General features: G+C 38.1%; 1 protein-coding gene across 1 annotated transcript; it reads left to right on the forward strand.

Moving 5' to 3' along the window:
- The first annotated feature begins 113 nt into the window (after positions 1 to 113).
- On the forward strand, positions 114 to 14,462 carry LOC136667471 (NACHT, LRR and PYD domains-containing protein 3-like). The gene is made up of 12 exons (XM_066645024.1): positions 114 to 136; positions 1,248 to 1,307; positions 2,725 to 3,075; positions 3,464 to 3,553; positions 3,898 to 4,063; positions 4,391 to 4,564; positions 4,808 to 4,978; positions 6,715 to 6,888; positions 7,716 to 7,889; positions 9,114 to 9,287; positions 13,232 to 13,278; positions 13,409 to 14,462. Exons 2-12 carry the CDS (start codon positions 1,250 to 1,252, stop codon positions 13,987 to 13,989), a joined length of 2,160 nt encoding a protein of 719 aa, XP_066501121.1. The 5' UTR covers positions 114 to 136; positions 1,248 to 1,249; the 3' UTR covers positions 13,990 to 14,462.
- Positions 14,463 to 14,593: the final 131 nt, after the last annotated feature.

Genomic DNA, 14,593 nt, shown 5'->3' on the forward strand with positions numbered 1-14,593 from the left:
TTTGTTTATGATGTGATAGAGATTAAATACAGATTTTAACTATGGTAAAGTCAATTGACCTTTGAACACAGGGTGTTGACGACCAGTCCGTATCACAGCTGTTAGCCAGAAGACGAGATTGTGCTATGTGCTTAAGGTAAGACTTTAGAAATACCTTAAATTACATTACAACTGCTTAATGAATAGTTTCTAATAAATGATTAATTAAAATATTAAGCAGACAGTGAATGTGTGAGTGTGCATTGCCCTGTGATGAACTGGTGCACTGTCCAGTTTGTGTTTCTGCCTTGTGCCATGTATTCTGTATACACTCCAGACCTGCAACTCTGAACAGGATGAAACAGTTACAGAAGGGAATTAAATGAATAAGTGAATGAATGAAGTGTGTGGGCACATATATTTCTTATAAATTCCCAGGCATTAAAGAGAGGGTTCACACATCTTCTGGAAAGGCTTTACGCTAAATGATACGCATTTACATTGAGATTACACAAAGTGTGTGTGTGTGTGTGTGTGTGTGTGTGTGTGTGCACCTGTTTCAGAAATTAGTGATTATATAGGCTGCTGGTCTTCATACTATTTCTCACCAGTGTGTTTTTGATTAATTAGTGTTTGTTTTGTTGTTTCTAATGATTTTTGTAGCAACTGCCCATGTAATTAAAAGGATTTAGGAGTTTAGAATGGCATTTTGCAGATCACATGAGCCATCCAGGATACAACATGCACTGTTATCTAGAGTCACTGTTATCTAAAGCATGTGTAGTGTGGGGTGGTGTAGTAGAGTATAATGTCCTTTGGACTTTAGTTTGTTGTGAAGTATTATGTATGGTGATGCACTGATGATAGTGGCAATGGTTGTGAGTAATTCATTGTTAAGAGTGAATACATCACCCTTAATGCTAGTAAAAAGTACATTAATGTTGCATGTGTTGTTAATACACACATAAGAAAATGAATAGAGTTTTGAAGATATTAGATATATTTTATTTTATATAGTTTTTAATGCTATTGGTCCACATCAAGAAGAGTTCAATACCTGTACTAAAAATAAAAAATGTGTCATTAATTCAACAGTTACAAATGATGTAAATCAGCATATTTAAACTTATTTCTTGTGGAAATAACTGATTTGTTAGCTTGTTTGAGTTTTTGGCATAGGCCTTGTCCTAAAAGTTGTATGTTCATGTCATGTTGCTTTATAAATAGTGACCTACAGTGAAGTGCCAAATATTCACACTTTCTTTCAGGGATGGAGCTTCTCTGTGTGGCTCTGCTGATGTTCTCTGGCTTTTTGGAGACCACGACACGTAAGTGTTCACATAGAAACAATGGAAATATGTAATGCTCTACTCAAATTCATGGTTCTTTTATGCAATGGGAAATGGTGCAAATTTCTCAAATTGAGTGAGGATATATTTAAATTTTTGGATTAGTAAAAGAACCATGCTGACCCATAGTGCCCTATGGAATAATACCATTAGAGCCTGCAAATGCAGCTGTGGTAGCAAACAATTATGAACGTGTTTATTTATATTGCAGTTTGGCTCTAAAGTATGAGATGAATATTCAAACTGTTTTGAGTTCCCTGAATGAACCAGGTTATACTTCATAAAGTGGATCCCACAAGAGGCAGCCATGTTTAAAATTGGTTTAGTATAGAATCTCAGACACATCCAGGCAACTTGGTTTCAGTTTAATGGCGTTTTAAAACTGTGAAGAAGAAACAATGACTGTCTGCTCCTGTAAACATACACAAACATACATATAGTTTTACACATATTACACACCTGAGTGTCTCCAGTCTGTAGTGTGGATCATTCAGTCTCTCAGAGAGTAGATTCTTTCCTGAGTCTCCTGGATATTTGTAGGATACATCCAGTTCTTTCAAGTTTGAAGGGTTTGAAATCAGAGCTAATGCCAGAGAAGAACATCCAACCTCTGTGATCAAACAACCAGATAATCTACAAAGACCAAGAAAGAATGTTGAGAGAGGTTTGTCTGTTTATGTGTATTACTCACTTCATGGACCTGAGCTAATTTTACAGCCAGCTGTAAAACATTCATTCATTCATTGTCTGTAAGTGATTATCCAGTTCAGGGTCACGGTGGGTCACTGGGCACAAAGCAGGAACACACCCTGGAGGGGGTGCAAGTCCTTCACTGGGTGAACCACACATTCACTCACACCGTCACACCTCTAGACACTCTTGAGTGACCAATTCACCTACCAACATGTGTTTTTGGACTGTGGGAGGAAACTGGAGCACCTGGAGGAAACCCATGCAGACACAGGGAGAACACACCGCACTCCTCACAGACAGTCACCCGGAGCGGGACTTGAACCCACAACCTCCAGGTCCCTGGAGCTGTGACAGTGACAGCAACTCCATACTGCCCATGTTTCAATATGTTTTAATTAATTCATTATTTTAATTTGTAAACAATATAACAAAATATAATAAATTTACTGGGTCAGAATTATTCACAGTGGGCGTGAATGGAACCAGACATCCATGTGAATGTTTGTTTCCAAATTTTAGGTTCTGTCCATTGAACCTACTGATGTTGGAAGTGGCTCTATCATCTGGACCACTACTTTATTTTCTAAGTCTTCAGTAGTGACCTTAAATCAATTTTAATATAACTGACATGTAATATTAATTAGACATTTGTAAGAATGCAACATAAAATGCTATATTGTACAATATGTTTTTGCCATTGCAGAGGATTATCAGTTATTAGGTCCAGTGGATAACCTCATTGTTGAAGCTGGTGAAGACGTGGTCCTAACATGCTATATCCGGCCCAGCATCAGTGCTGAGAACCTGACGGTGGAATGGTTTAGATTACATCTAACAAATACACTTGTTCACCTCTATGAAGCTCATGAAGACAGATATGAGCAGCAGATTGATTCTTACAGAGGAAGGACATCTCTGTTTAAAGAAGAACTAAAGAAAGGCAACATCTCACTGAAACTCTCAGCAGTCCGGACCTCTGATGACGGAGTTTATAAGTGTTTTGTTGAGTCCCCGTCCTGGTACGATGACATAACCATTTACCTTGAAGTTAAAGGTAAGGACAATTCAGGTTAATTTTACCACCAAATGTAGTTATATTTATTGATAAAATGTATTGATTATTTATTTGTTTTTTTAATGATTTTTTAAAGAAATTAAATACATTGAAAATAGAAAATGTGAAGTATTCATTGGTTCATGATGCATTTAAAGATGGGGATTTTGATGTTGGTGATGGTGAAAACAAATAAATAATAATGACAATTGTTATTTTTACTACTACTCATCAGTTATCATAAAATGACAGCAGTGAGAGAATGTTTGAATTTTGCATTACAATTATATTTTACACAAAAAAACATTATAAAACTATTTGTATACCTAATATTAAGGAATTTATCTTCATTATATATTATGTATTTTGTTTTCTGTTTGTATTTCAGCAAAAGTCTTTCATGCTTGGAAGATCGCAGTCATCTGTGTATTTGTTTTTTCTCTTATATTGATTGCATTCACAGCATACATCTTACAAGGTATTGTTAAAATCATATTCAGTGACAATATCTAAAACATGCATCCAAGTTGCTAAACATGGCAGTCCAAGGAAGCACAACTGGCCCTGCTCACTCTGGTTGAACTGAGCAGATTTTGTTGTTAGTGTTGACATGTCCAGTGATGTTTTGTTAGCAAATAAGTTCTGTTTGAATTATTGGATTCCCACAGACCCAGGTAATGGGTGGAATGGGTGAAAACTACATTTGGGGGGGAAAAAAGAGACAACAAATAAAACATATAACAACGTTTTGTAATTTCACATCTTATGGTAATTGATTACTTTGTTTTCTGAACGTCTTTAATTATAACCCTCTAATTCCAGATAAATTCTCAAAAAAGGAGCTAACTCCTGCTCAGTGTGCAGTAATAGCGCATATGCATCACAGTTCTAAGCATGTGAGAAAGGAAATTAATCTGAAGAAATACAAGACATCAGAGGAGGGTTACAGAAGACTAATCCCAGCTATAACCAACTGCACACAGGCCCGGTGAGTGTTTATGTATTATTTGCCTAATCCTGGTCAGCACACCTCAGGGGGCCCACATGGACTGAAAATGGGCTAGCTGGATTCAAAAGGAGATCAGATTTTGGGAGGGTTGACACATAAGATATTAGTGGGATCCTGATGGGCTACTGATATCAGATAAACATGAGCAGCCTGATAATTTGGTGAGCCAAATGAGCTCTACGTTTAACCCAACCTAGCCTCATCACTGACCCTGAAGGACATCCATACATGGAGCCATTGAAAAACTTAACTGGTACTAAACTTGGCAGCCTGTATGACTCATTTACTTTACTCCACTTTATGTAGGTTCACTGGCTGTGGTCTTTCTGAGATCTGCATTGAAACTGTGGGTGCAGCTCTACAATCAGAAAAGTCATCTTTGAAGGAACTGGACTTCAGTTACACTAACCTACAGGATTCAGGACTGGATTTACTCTCTGATGGACTGAAGAGCTCCCACTGTAAACTAGAGAAACTTCAGTCAGTATAACTGATAATCTGTTTATTGAATTTAAGAATTCTAGTGCTACATGTGAAACATCTGCTGAAACATGACCAAAACTTTGCCTAAATATTGTTGTAAAGCATTGACATAAACCTACCACAAAAAAAATCTATTAGTTTTATGAAACATAATGTGGTATTGTGCCCTTTATCATAGTTGGTTCAATCACTATTTAATTTTGTTGAATATATTTTAGGATTCATTGTATTCTTTTGCAGACTTGTTAAATCTGAACTTGATAAACAGTCAGGTGTCATACTACGGTCAGTTTTACAAACAAAAAACTCCCTGAAAGTACTGGACCTCAGTAACAATAACCTACAGGATGCAGGATTGGATTTACTCTCTGAGGGACTGAAGAGTCCACACTGTAAACTTGAGATACTCAGGTAAGTATTGTGTTAATTCATTTTTAAAATTGAAGGTTACATATTTTTGCTGATCTTATAGTTTCCCCAGCCAAATTATCCAATTTTGTCCACCAGTCTGAAGTGCAAATATATTGCTTGTCTAGAATTCATTGGAATAATGATCACTATTGCACAAAATTGTATTCTTCATATAAAATAATTTAAATATCACAGCTGTTATAGTTTTGTCAGTAACACCCTTCTGTACGCTGCATGCGAAGATACACGATTAGCTGTTGGGTAAAGGCTATTATAATATCTAGTGTTTTCTCTTTCAGACTTGCTAAGTGTAAATTTGGTGAACAGTCAGGTGGCAGCCTGCAGTTAGTTTTAGAAACCTCCTCCCTGAAAGAGTTGGACCTCAGTAGCAATGACATTCAGGATTCAGGAGTGGGTTTACTCTCTGAGGGACTGAAGAGTGCAAATTGTAAACTGGAGATACTCAGGTATGTCTATGGATTAATGTTGTAATGCAATGTGAGGGAAAATGTATACATTTCATAGAAATATCTGGAAAATCTATTTGTTCTGATGTAAACATGTTCATGCTGAATTAGATGTGGATGTGAAATTATTTCTTTTTGGTTTTATTGTTAAGAACGCAAAACTGTTCAATATTTCAGAAAAAACGTTACTGTTAGGAGTTTTGTATATCCTGTAAACCTGACTCCATAAATATGTGAAGCCTTGTGATGGGCAGGTGCCCTGTCTGGGACTCTGGACCTACCACTACAATGATCAGGGTAAACTGGTTAAAGAATGTATGCATGAATGATAGAAATCATTCATTCATTCATTCATTATCTGTAACCGCGTATCCAGTTCAGGATCGTGGTGGGTCTGGAGCCTTGGAGGGGGCGCCAGTCCTTCACAGAGCAACACACACACACACACTCACACTTATGACACATTTCAGTCGCCAGTCCACCTACCAAACCTACCGATGTAGTACCGAACAGTCTTTGGACTGTTGGAGTAAACTGGAGCACCCGGAGGAAACCCATGCGGACATGGGGAGAACACACCAAACTCTTCACAGACAGTCACACGGAGCGGGACTCGAACTCACAACCTCCAGGTGCCTGGAGCTGTGTGATTGCGACCCTACCTGCTACAACACCGTGCCACCCCATGATAGAATTAATACATTAATTAAAAGTAATGGCATATGAAATGAAGATGGATCACTTATAGTTTTTCTTTCAAAAGACTTTGACCTTATTAGAGGCTCAGCAAATGAAATTCAAAAGAATAGATATTAAGAAATACTACAAATTCATGTAAATATCTCAAAGATTAATTTTAATCACTTTTATGCTGATAATATTATGTATTATCCTAAACTTTATTTCAAATTGTGATAGAGTGATTATTAATGATGTGTTTATAAGTTTAATAGAAGCTCATGCATTAATGATTTTATGCTTATTGACTCCGATCTTCATTATAATGTTTTTAAAAAATTCTCATGCTTCAGTCCCGTAAGGAGTTCCCCCTTGTAGGAAATACTGATGTCTATCTAGACAGAGGAACAATATTTATTACGGTGGTTCTTGTGTTTGTCATTAAAGTCTGGACTGATGTAGTATCGATACTCATATTAAAGTATGACTACAAAAGTGCAGTACATAAATTTTTTTGATATTATTACATCAACCCTACTACAGCCACATCTTATACTCCTTAATACTTAATTTCTCCACATTTTTCTGCAGATTACCCATCTGTAATCTCACTAAAGAGTCTTGCAAATTTCTGGCATCATCTCTACAAACAGAAATCTCCTCACTGAAAGAGCTGGACCTAAGTAGAAATAACGTGCAGGATTTAGGAGTGGAGTTGCTCTCTGCCGGACTGAAGAGTTTAAACTGTAAACTGGAGATTCTCAGGTGAATTTATTTTAGCTTGAAAACATTCATTCATTATCTGTAACCCTTATCCAGTTCAGGGTGGCGGTGAGTCTGGAGCCTACCCGGAATCATTGGGCACAAGGTAGGAACACACCCTGGAGGGGGCGCCAGTCCTTCACAGGGCAACACACACTAACACACATACTCACACCTACAGCCAATCCACCTACCAACATGTGTTTTTGGATTCTGGGAGGAAACCTGAGCACCTGGAGGAAACCAACGCGGACACAGGGAGAACACACCAAACACAGTCACCCGGAGTGGGGCTTGAAAACAATATGTTGGAAAACACTACAAGATTACTTTAGAAAGGCTAGTAGTTTTTAATGGGTGGATTATTTAATAAAATAACTGATTAATAAAATTACTGATAATTTGCAATGGACACACCCAATGTACTTTTCAAATTTACAAATAATTTGAGATATTGAATTTTTGATTGTCATGAGCTATACTAATCAAAAGTAAAGCACAAAAGAACTGAAATTATTACAACAATATGACAGTCCTCAGGGTCTAAACATTTCAATCATTCTAGTTTTAGAAGTGTCCTTTTAATTTCTCAAGAAATAAGAAAATATTTTAATAGTATTTTAGCCCATGTGTAGTCATATGTTTTATATGATTCTATATTTTATGATGTGTGATTTCTTTTGTATTTATTTAATTCTACAGCCATTTGTAATTCTGAGAGTCTTTCACACTGGCTCTACAAACAGAAAATTCTTCCCTGACAAATCTGGATCTTATAACCATGACCTTGTCAATAAACATGATCTGCTATGTACACTCTTCCTTTACAGACTGGCTTGGTGTAATCTTGGAGGAAGCTCTTGCAAATATCTGGGATCGGTTTTTATGTTGACTACCTCCTCCCTGAAAGAGCTGGACCTCAGTAACAATGATCTGCAGGACTCAGGAGTAGATTTACTCTCTCCTGGACTGGGGAATTCAAACTGTAAGCTGATTATACTCAGGTGAATATTATGATAAATTATATTACATGTGGTATTCCCAGGTGAGCTGATATTTTGGAATATAAATTATTGTAATAACACTCTGGGGGATTTTACATCCACTGAGATAACAAAGAATCATATTAATAACCTTTGCATCTTTAAATGCAACAAGGACAGATTCTCTCTTATTTTCTGTGAGAGATTGCTCTTCAGTAAAACTAATTTCAGAATTATAACAATATTAGTGTTACAATTTTCTCAAATACACTGAAAAATTTGTTGCTGTATAAACTATTCTTTGGCAGACTAGCTTGGTGCAACCTTAGAGAAAAGACTTGTAAATATCTGGGACAGACTTTAAACCTGAAAGAACTGGACCTCAGTAGCAACGACCTGCAGGATTCAGGAGTTGATTCACTCTCTGCTGCACTTAAGACTTCACACTGTAAGCTGGAGCTACTCAGGTGAGATTTCTAGTTCTGTAATTTCTGAATGTTTAATACTAAGATGTGATGATGTAATATTTCACCAAGATGCTTCAACAAACTTCTTCACAATATTCAGGAGTTCAATGCTCAGTCTCTGCTGTTAAAACAGATACTGATGTTCTTAATATGAATTGTTATTCATATATAGTTTTGAGTGGAATTCATCTGAGTAACAATAAAATGAAAAGTTTAAACATGCTGTAACAGCTGCACACCTACATTTTGGAAAATCAGTAAAAATGTAATTTTACGCACAGCTGTTTTACAGCTGGGTGGCACAGTGGTGCAGCAGGAAGTGTCGCAGTCACACAGCTTCAGTCCCACTGCAGGTGACTGTCTGTGAGGAGTTTGGTGTGTTCTCCCCGTGTCTGGGTGGGTTTCCTCTGGGTGCTCCTGTTTCCTCTCACGGTCCAAAAACACACATTGATAGGTGGATTGGACACTTTTGAATCACCATAGATGTGAGTGAATATATGTGTGTGTGTGTGTGTGTGTGTGTGTGTGTGTGAGTGTGCATGTGTATGTGTCACCCTACAAAGGACTAGCATCTACTCCAGGGTGTGTTTCTGCCTTGTGCCCAGTGATTCCGGGTAGGCCCCAGAGGTGTAGTTACATTCATCATATCACACAACAGGAGACTTACAGACAATGAATGAAGTAATGAAACTGGCTGTAAAATTAGCTCAGGTCCATGAAGTGAGTAATACATATAAACAGACAAACCTCTCTCAATATTCTTTCTTGGTCTTTGTAGATTATCTGGTTGTTTGATCACAGAGGTTGGATGTTCTTCTCTGGCATCAGCTCTGAATTCAAACCCCTCACACTTGAAGGAACTGGATGTAACCTACAACCATCCAGGAGACTCAGGAAAGAATCTACTCTCTGAGAGACTGAATGATCCAAACTACAGACTGAAGACACTCAGGTGTGTAACGTGTAAAACTATATTTATGTTTGTGTATGTTTACAGGAGCAGACAGTCATTGTTTCAATTGTTTCTGCTTCACAATTTTAAACAACCATTATACTGACACCTAGTTGCCTGGATGTGTGACAGTGACACTATCTGCTGCTTATCTTAAATTTAGGGCTGTTACCTCTTATAACACTAAGCTATTGTGTATGTTTGTGCAGTTTACACACTATTATAATTATATTCAGGAGATCCAATGCTGTTCATTAATGTAATCATTCTATTAGAATATACTAACCAATATGTTTATATCTGAACTTATTTGCTGGCATATTAATCTTTTTTTTATATTAGTGATATCTTGTGTGATGTTTGGAGGTGGGTTTCTCACTGGTTTGATAAATGAGCTCCTGTTGATTCTTCTGACATGATTTTTTGTCTGAAAAGTAGAGATTTTTTGCTATTTTGTAATGGTTTTCTAAGTTAGAATACTCAGCAATGCTTTGTCAAATGTTATGTACAAACCGGATTCCAAAAAATTGGGGACACTAAACAAATTGTGAATAAAAACTGAATGCAATGATGTGGAGATGGCAAATGTCAATATTTTATTTGTAATAGAACATAGATGACAGATCAAAAGTTTAATCTGAGTAAATGTAACATTTTAAAGGAAAATATGTTGATTCAAAATTTTACAGTGTCAGCAAATCCCAAAAAAGTTGGGACAAGTAGCAATAAGTGGCTGGAAAACGGAAATTGAGCATATAACAAACAGCTGGAAGACCAATTAACACTAATTAAGTCATTTGACAACATGATTGGGTATAAAAAGAACTTCTCAGAGTGTCAGTGTCCCTCTGAAGCCAAGATGGTAAGAGGCTCACCAATTCCACCATTGTTGCGGAGAAAGATTTTTTCTTTTGTTTCTTTTATGTTATCATCATCAACTGTGCATAACATCATCAAAAGACTCAGAGAATCTGGAAAAATTGCTTTGCGCAAGGATCAAGGCCATAAAACTCTACTGGATGCTCGTGATCTCCGGGCCCTTAAACGTCACTGCACCTCAAACAGGAATGCCACTGTCAAGGAAATAACAGAATGGGCTCAGGAATACTTCCAGAAAGCACTGTCAGTGAACACAATCCACCGTGCCATCTGCCGTTGCCAGCCGAAACTCTACAGTGCAAAGAGGAAGCCAATTAATTAATTAATATATATAATATATTAATATATGAGGGAATTTCTCTATGATAATTATTATCCTAAGGTCTAAGAAAGGCTATTGTTTATCCCAGCAAACTTTCAGTACCAATCCATGAGCCATGAGAGACATGAGACCATGTGACCTTACGTATCCGGAGATGGACAGGGAGCATGTCGCTGACAGTGCCTTCCAGCACGACTTCCTGGAGAATTGCAGACGCGGGCCTTGTAGATTGCAGATGCGGACGTTCCTTTTCTCCCGAGGCTTTCAGACACAGCATTCGGGGCTGGTGGCGTTCTGAAGGTCTCTCTGGGGGTTCTTCGTCGTTGCTGATCTGCCGCCTTGTGAGAGACAGTCCAAGCAGATCTCTCCTGGGGCCTAATCTCAGAAGGTCATTCTGACGGTGCTTGCAGCCATCTTCTTCGTCGTTGTTGTCTTTTTGAGGGCCAGAGGTCTAAGGTTTCCTTCAGGCTCTGGGTGTGGCATTGAAATTTCGCTAGGGTTAAACTATAGCTTTTCTTAATCTGTAGTTTCTATCTGGACCACGCTTTAAAGGCCCAAGACTGTTTAAGAAAGCCATGAGTCTGACGCCTGCATAGCCATTTCAAAAACTCAGGTCATTTTACTCAGGTCATTTAGCCTTGAAACAGGCTAAAAAAAATAATGCCCCAAGTGTCTGGAGCCTTGAGAAAAGGGGAAGAAGCCTAAAGCCCGTGTCATTTGGCGCTACAGGTTTTTAACCAGAGTTTCGAAAATCCACCCCGAATACTTGATTCGTCCTCACTGAGGGAGAATTGGAGATTTTCTTGCTCCTAATTGGCTGTTTCCTGTACCTTGGGAGTGGCATCACATAGAATTTATGACACTTGACAAGACAAAGACTTGACCATTCCTGGTGAGTAAATATCCCAGGATTCTGAATCATACATTGCAATATAAAAGATTATATTTTAACATAAAGTAATATCATTAAGAAAAAGACAACCATGTTCTATATCATTATTAGCCAACTAAACACATAGTGTTTAGTGTGGCTACCTTGGTTCTACATAAATTCATATAAAACAAAAATGACTTTAAACACATGTAAATTATTTCCACCTATTTTGATTGTCAAAACGGGATTAATTTCAAACAGTTGTGCACATATGTAACTTCAAATTGTTTTAAACCAATGGGAATTAAGGTTTGTGATTGTTTTGTTTAACAATCTTTCAAAATGTGTGAGAGAACAGTTTTAATAAAGTTTCAGTCAGTGTGTCTCTCTGCATTTTGCAGAGATTCTCCTCTTGACCCTGGGACCTTGGGTCGTAAACATCCTGGAGTGAGGTTTTATGAGCCTGCTCTGGATGCTAATCTCAAATTTTGATCTTGCTTGGTGTGTCTCTGAAGTGAGCTAAAGTTTGGGTATATCAAATCACATCTTCAGAAAGTCACAATTTCTTATTAGAAATTAATACACATTCATCATATCCACTACAAATGGGAGAGCATTCCTATTTCTAAACTTGCGAAACTGGTCTCCTCTGTCCCCAGACATCTGTTGAGTGTTGTAAGAAGAAGGGGGGATGCCACACAGTGGTAAAAAATGGTCTTGTCCCAACTTTTTTGGTATTTGTTGACGCCATGAAATTTTGAAACAACATATTTTTCCCTTAAAATGATACATTCTCTCAGTTTAAACTTTTGATCTGTGATTTGCGTGTTCTATTCTGAATAAAATATATGATGTTGGCACCTCCACATCATTGCATTTAAATTAAATCACATTGGCATAGTTGTTGTGATTTAACATTTTTTCAACACATCAACACTGATCTCACTTGACCCTCAACATGAAAACTTGATCAATGCAAATTGTTGCTGTCTAATGAAAAACATGTATCTTCAAAACAGAAACTACAGGAGAAGGAAAAACCTTTCTGTGGAAGTCAATGTATAAAGATTTTGGAGCATTTCTATTGCTTCATTCGTCAAGACATTTTTTTCACTGTGCGAAGGACAGCTGCTATGTTCAAATGATGTAGTAAACTAAACCTCAATAATAATAGAGATACATGTTTTTCATTGCATGATGACAAAATTTTTGTTGCCATTACTAACATCACATGTTTACGGGTTGATTTAGCTAGGCACTGTCCAGCATATTATACTCAAATGATGACTCAGTCATAACAATATCACACAAGCTGCTGAGTTTTAGTTGGTTTGGGTGAAGCTATGAGACCCTTTGTTATGATTATTATTATTATTATTCATTCATTCATTCATTCATTATCTGTAACCGCTTCAGGGTCACGGTGGGTCCAGAGCCTACCTGGAATCATTGGGCGCAAGGCGGGGATACACCCTGGAGGGGGCGCCGGTCCTTCACAGGGCAACACAAACACACACACATTCACTCACACACTCACACCTACGGACAGTTTTGAGTCACCAATCCACCTGCAACGTGTGTTTTTGGACTGTGGGAGGAAACCGGAGCACCTGGAGGAAACCCACGCGGACACGGGGAGAACACACCACACTCCTCACAGACAGTCACCTGGAGGAAACCCACACAGACACGGGGAGAACACACCACACTCCTCACAGACAGTCACCCGGAGCAGGAATCAAACCCACAACCTCCAGGTCCCTGGAGCTGTGTGACTGCGACACTACCTGCTGCGCCACCGTGCCGCCCTATTATTATTATTATTATTATTATTATTATTATTATTATTATTATTATCATTTTCCTCAGGTTGGAATATGCAGGGGAGTGCAGGATCAAACCTGGAATAAGAAAATGTAAGTCATTTCCTACACTCTATGACCAAAAAAAAAAAGACTCAGGCTTGACTTGAAACAGTGTCCTGTTTTATTTCATGCGATTTGGTGGTAACTATATTATTTGTGTTAATACCCTTTTCCTTAACAGATACTTATGACCTCACACTGGACCCAAACACAGCACACAATCAGCTCTGTCTGTACGAGGAAAACAAGAAGGTGATGTGGGCGAGAGAACAGCAGGTGTACCTTGATAATTCACACAGATTTGATGTCTGGAATCAAGTTCTGTGCACAGAGAGTTTGACAGGACGCTGTTACTGGGAGGCTGAGTGGTCAGAGAAAGCTGTTATTGCAGTGACATATGAAACAATCTCAAGGAAAGGAACCAGTTACGATTGTGGTTTTGGAGGCAATGAAAAGTCCTGGAGGCTGAGCTGCTCCAAGAACGGCTACTCTGTGTGTCATAATAAGATTGGTACTGAGCTAGAAGTGCCCCCTTCTTACTCTAGCAGAGTAGGGGTGTATCTGGACTGGGAGGGTGGCACTCTGTCCTTCTACAGTGTCTCTTCAAACACACATACACTGACACACTTGCACACGTTCCACTGCACATTCACTGAGCCTGTCTATGCAGGGTTTCGGCTTTATCCTCACTCCTCTATCAGCCTTTTGCAAACCTGTTCCTCTCCAGCATTAGAACCAGCTTCATATGAACTCACAACCTGAGCCACTATGCCCTGCTTTCTCCCTCAAAATCCACATCTTGGTGATGGGCAAAAACATGCAGATCTATAGTGCAACTAACTCTGAGAATACACAGATGCTATGTGCATTTTCTTGTAGCCATTTCCTGATTTCTATTGGTCAACAACCCGTTACTGCATGTCATTCTCTGGTTTTTCCCATAATGTTAGATGAGTAAGGGGATTTGGCATCTATGTGTCATCTCATATTCATACCCCAGTGAAACAGAAAGATGTAGCTGATCATTTAAGTACTCCTAGTTTCACAGGGTGCCCCAAACTCTGGCACACTAATATTTTGAAGAACAGAACAAAGGGACAAAAAACTGAACCCTATAGATGGAGGTTTAAGGGGTGTAGCCTGTTTTTTCTTTTGGGGTCTGTCTTCGTTTATGTTAGCAAGTGTTGTTAGGAGGAGCCGGTACAGGAATCGTGCAGCAAACAACCTAGATATTATGCAAGCTTTATTCATAATTATTATCTACATCATTTATGTTTATCTATCTAACTTTTGTTATTATTAATATAATTATTGTTATTATTATTAAAAACCATAACACAACATTTTAAATGTATTTTATTCCATA

Source organism: Hoplias malabaricus, chromosome 1 (assembly GCF_029633855.1).
Source record: "Hoplias malabaricus isolate fHopMal1 chromosome 1, fHopMal1.hap1, whole genome shotgun sequence".
Taxonomy (NCBI): domain Eukaryota; kingdom Metazoa; phylum Chordata; class Actinopteri; order Characiformes; family Erythrinidae; genus Hoplias; species Hoplias malabaricus.

What these genes read in the sequence shown, in the direction of transcription:
- LOC136667471 (XM_066645024.1), top strand. Translation starts at nt 1,250, where the DNA reads ATGGAGCTTCTCTGTGTGGCTCTGCTGATGTTCTCTGGCTTTTTGGAG. An exon ending in CACAGCATACATCTTACAAG is followed by an intron (nt 3,554 to 3,897) that starts GTATTGTTAAAA and finishes CTCTAATTCCAG; the next exon opens with ATAAATTCTCAAAAAAGGAG. An exon ending in TGTAAACTGGAGATTCTCAG is followed by an intron (nt 6,889 to 7,715) that starts GTGAATTTATTT and finishes CTTCCTTTACAG; the next exon opens with ACTGGCTTGGTGTAATCTTG.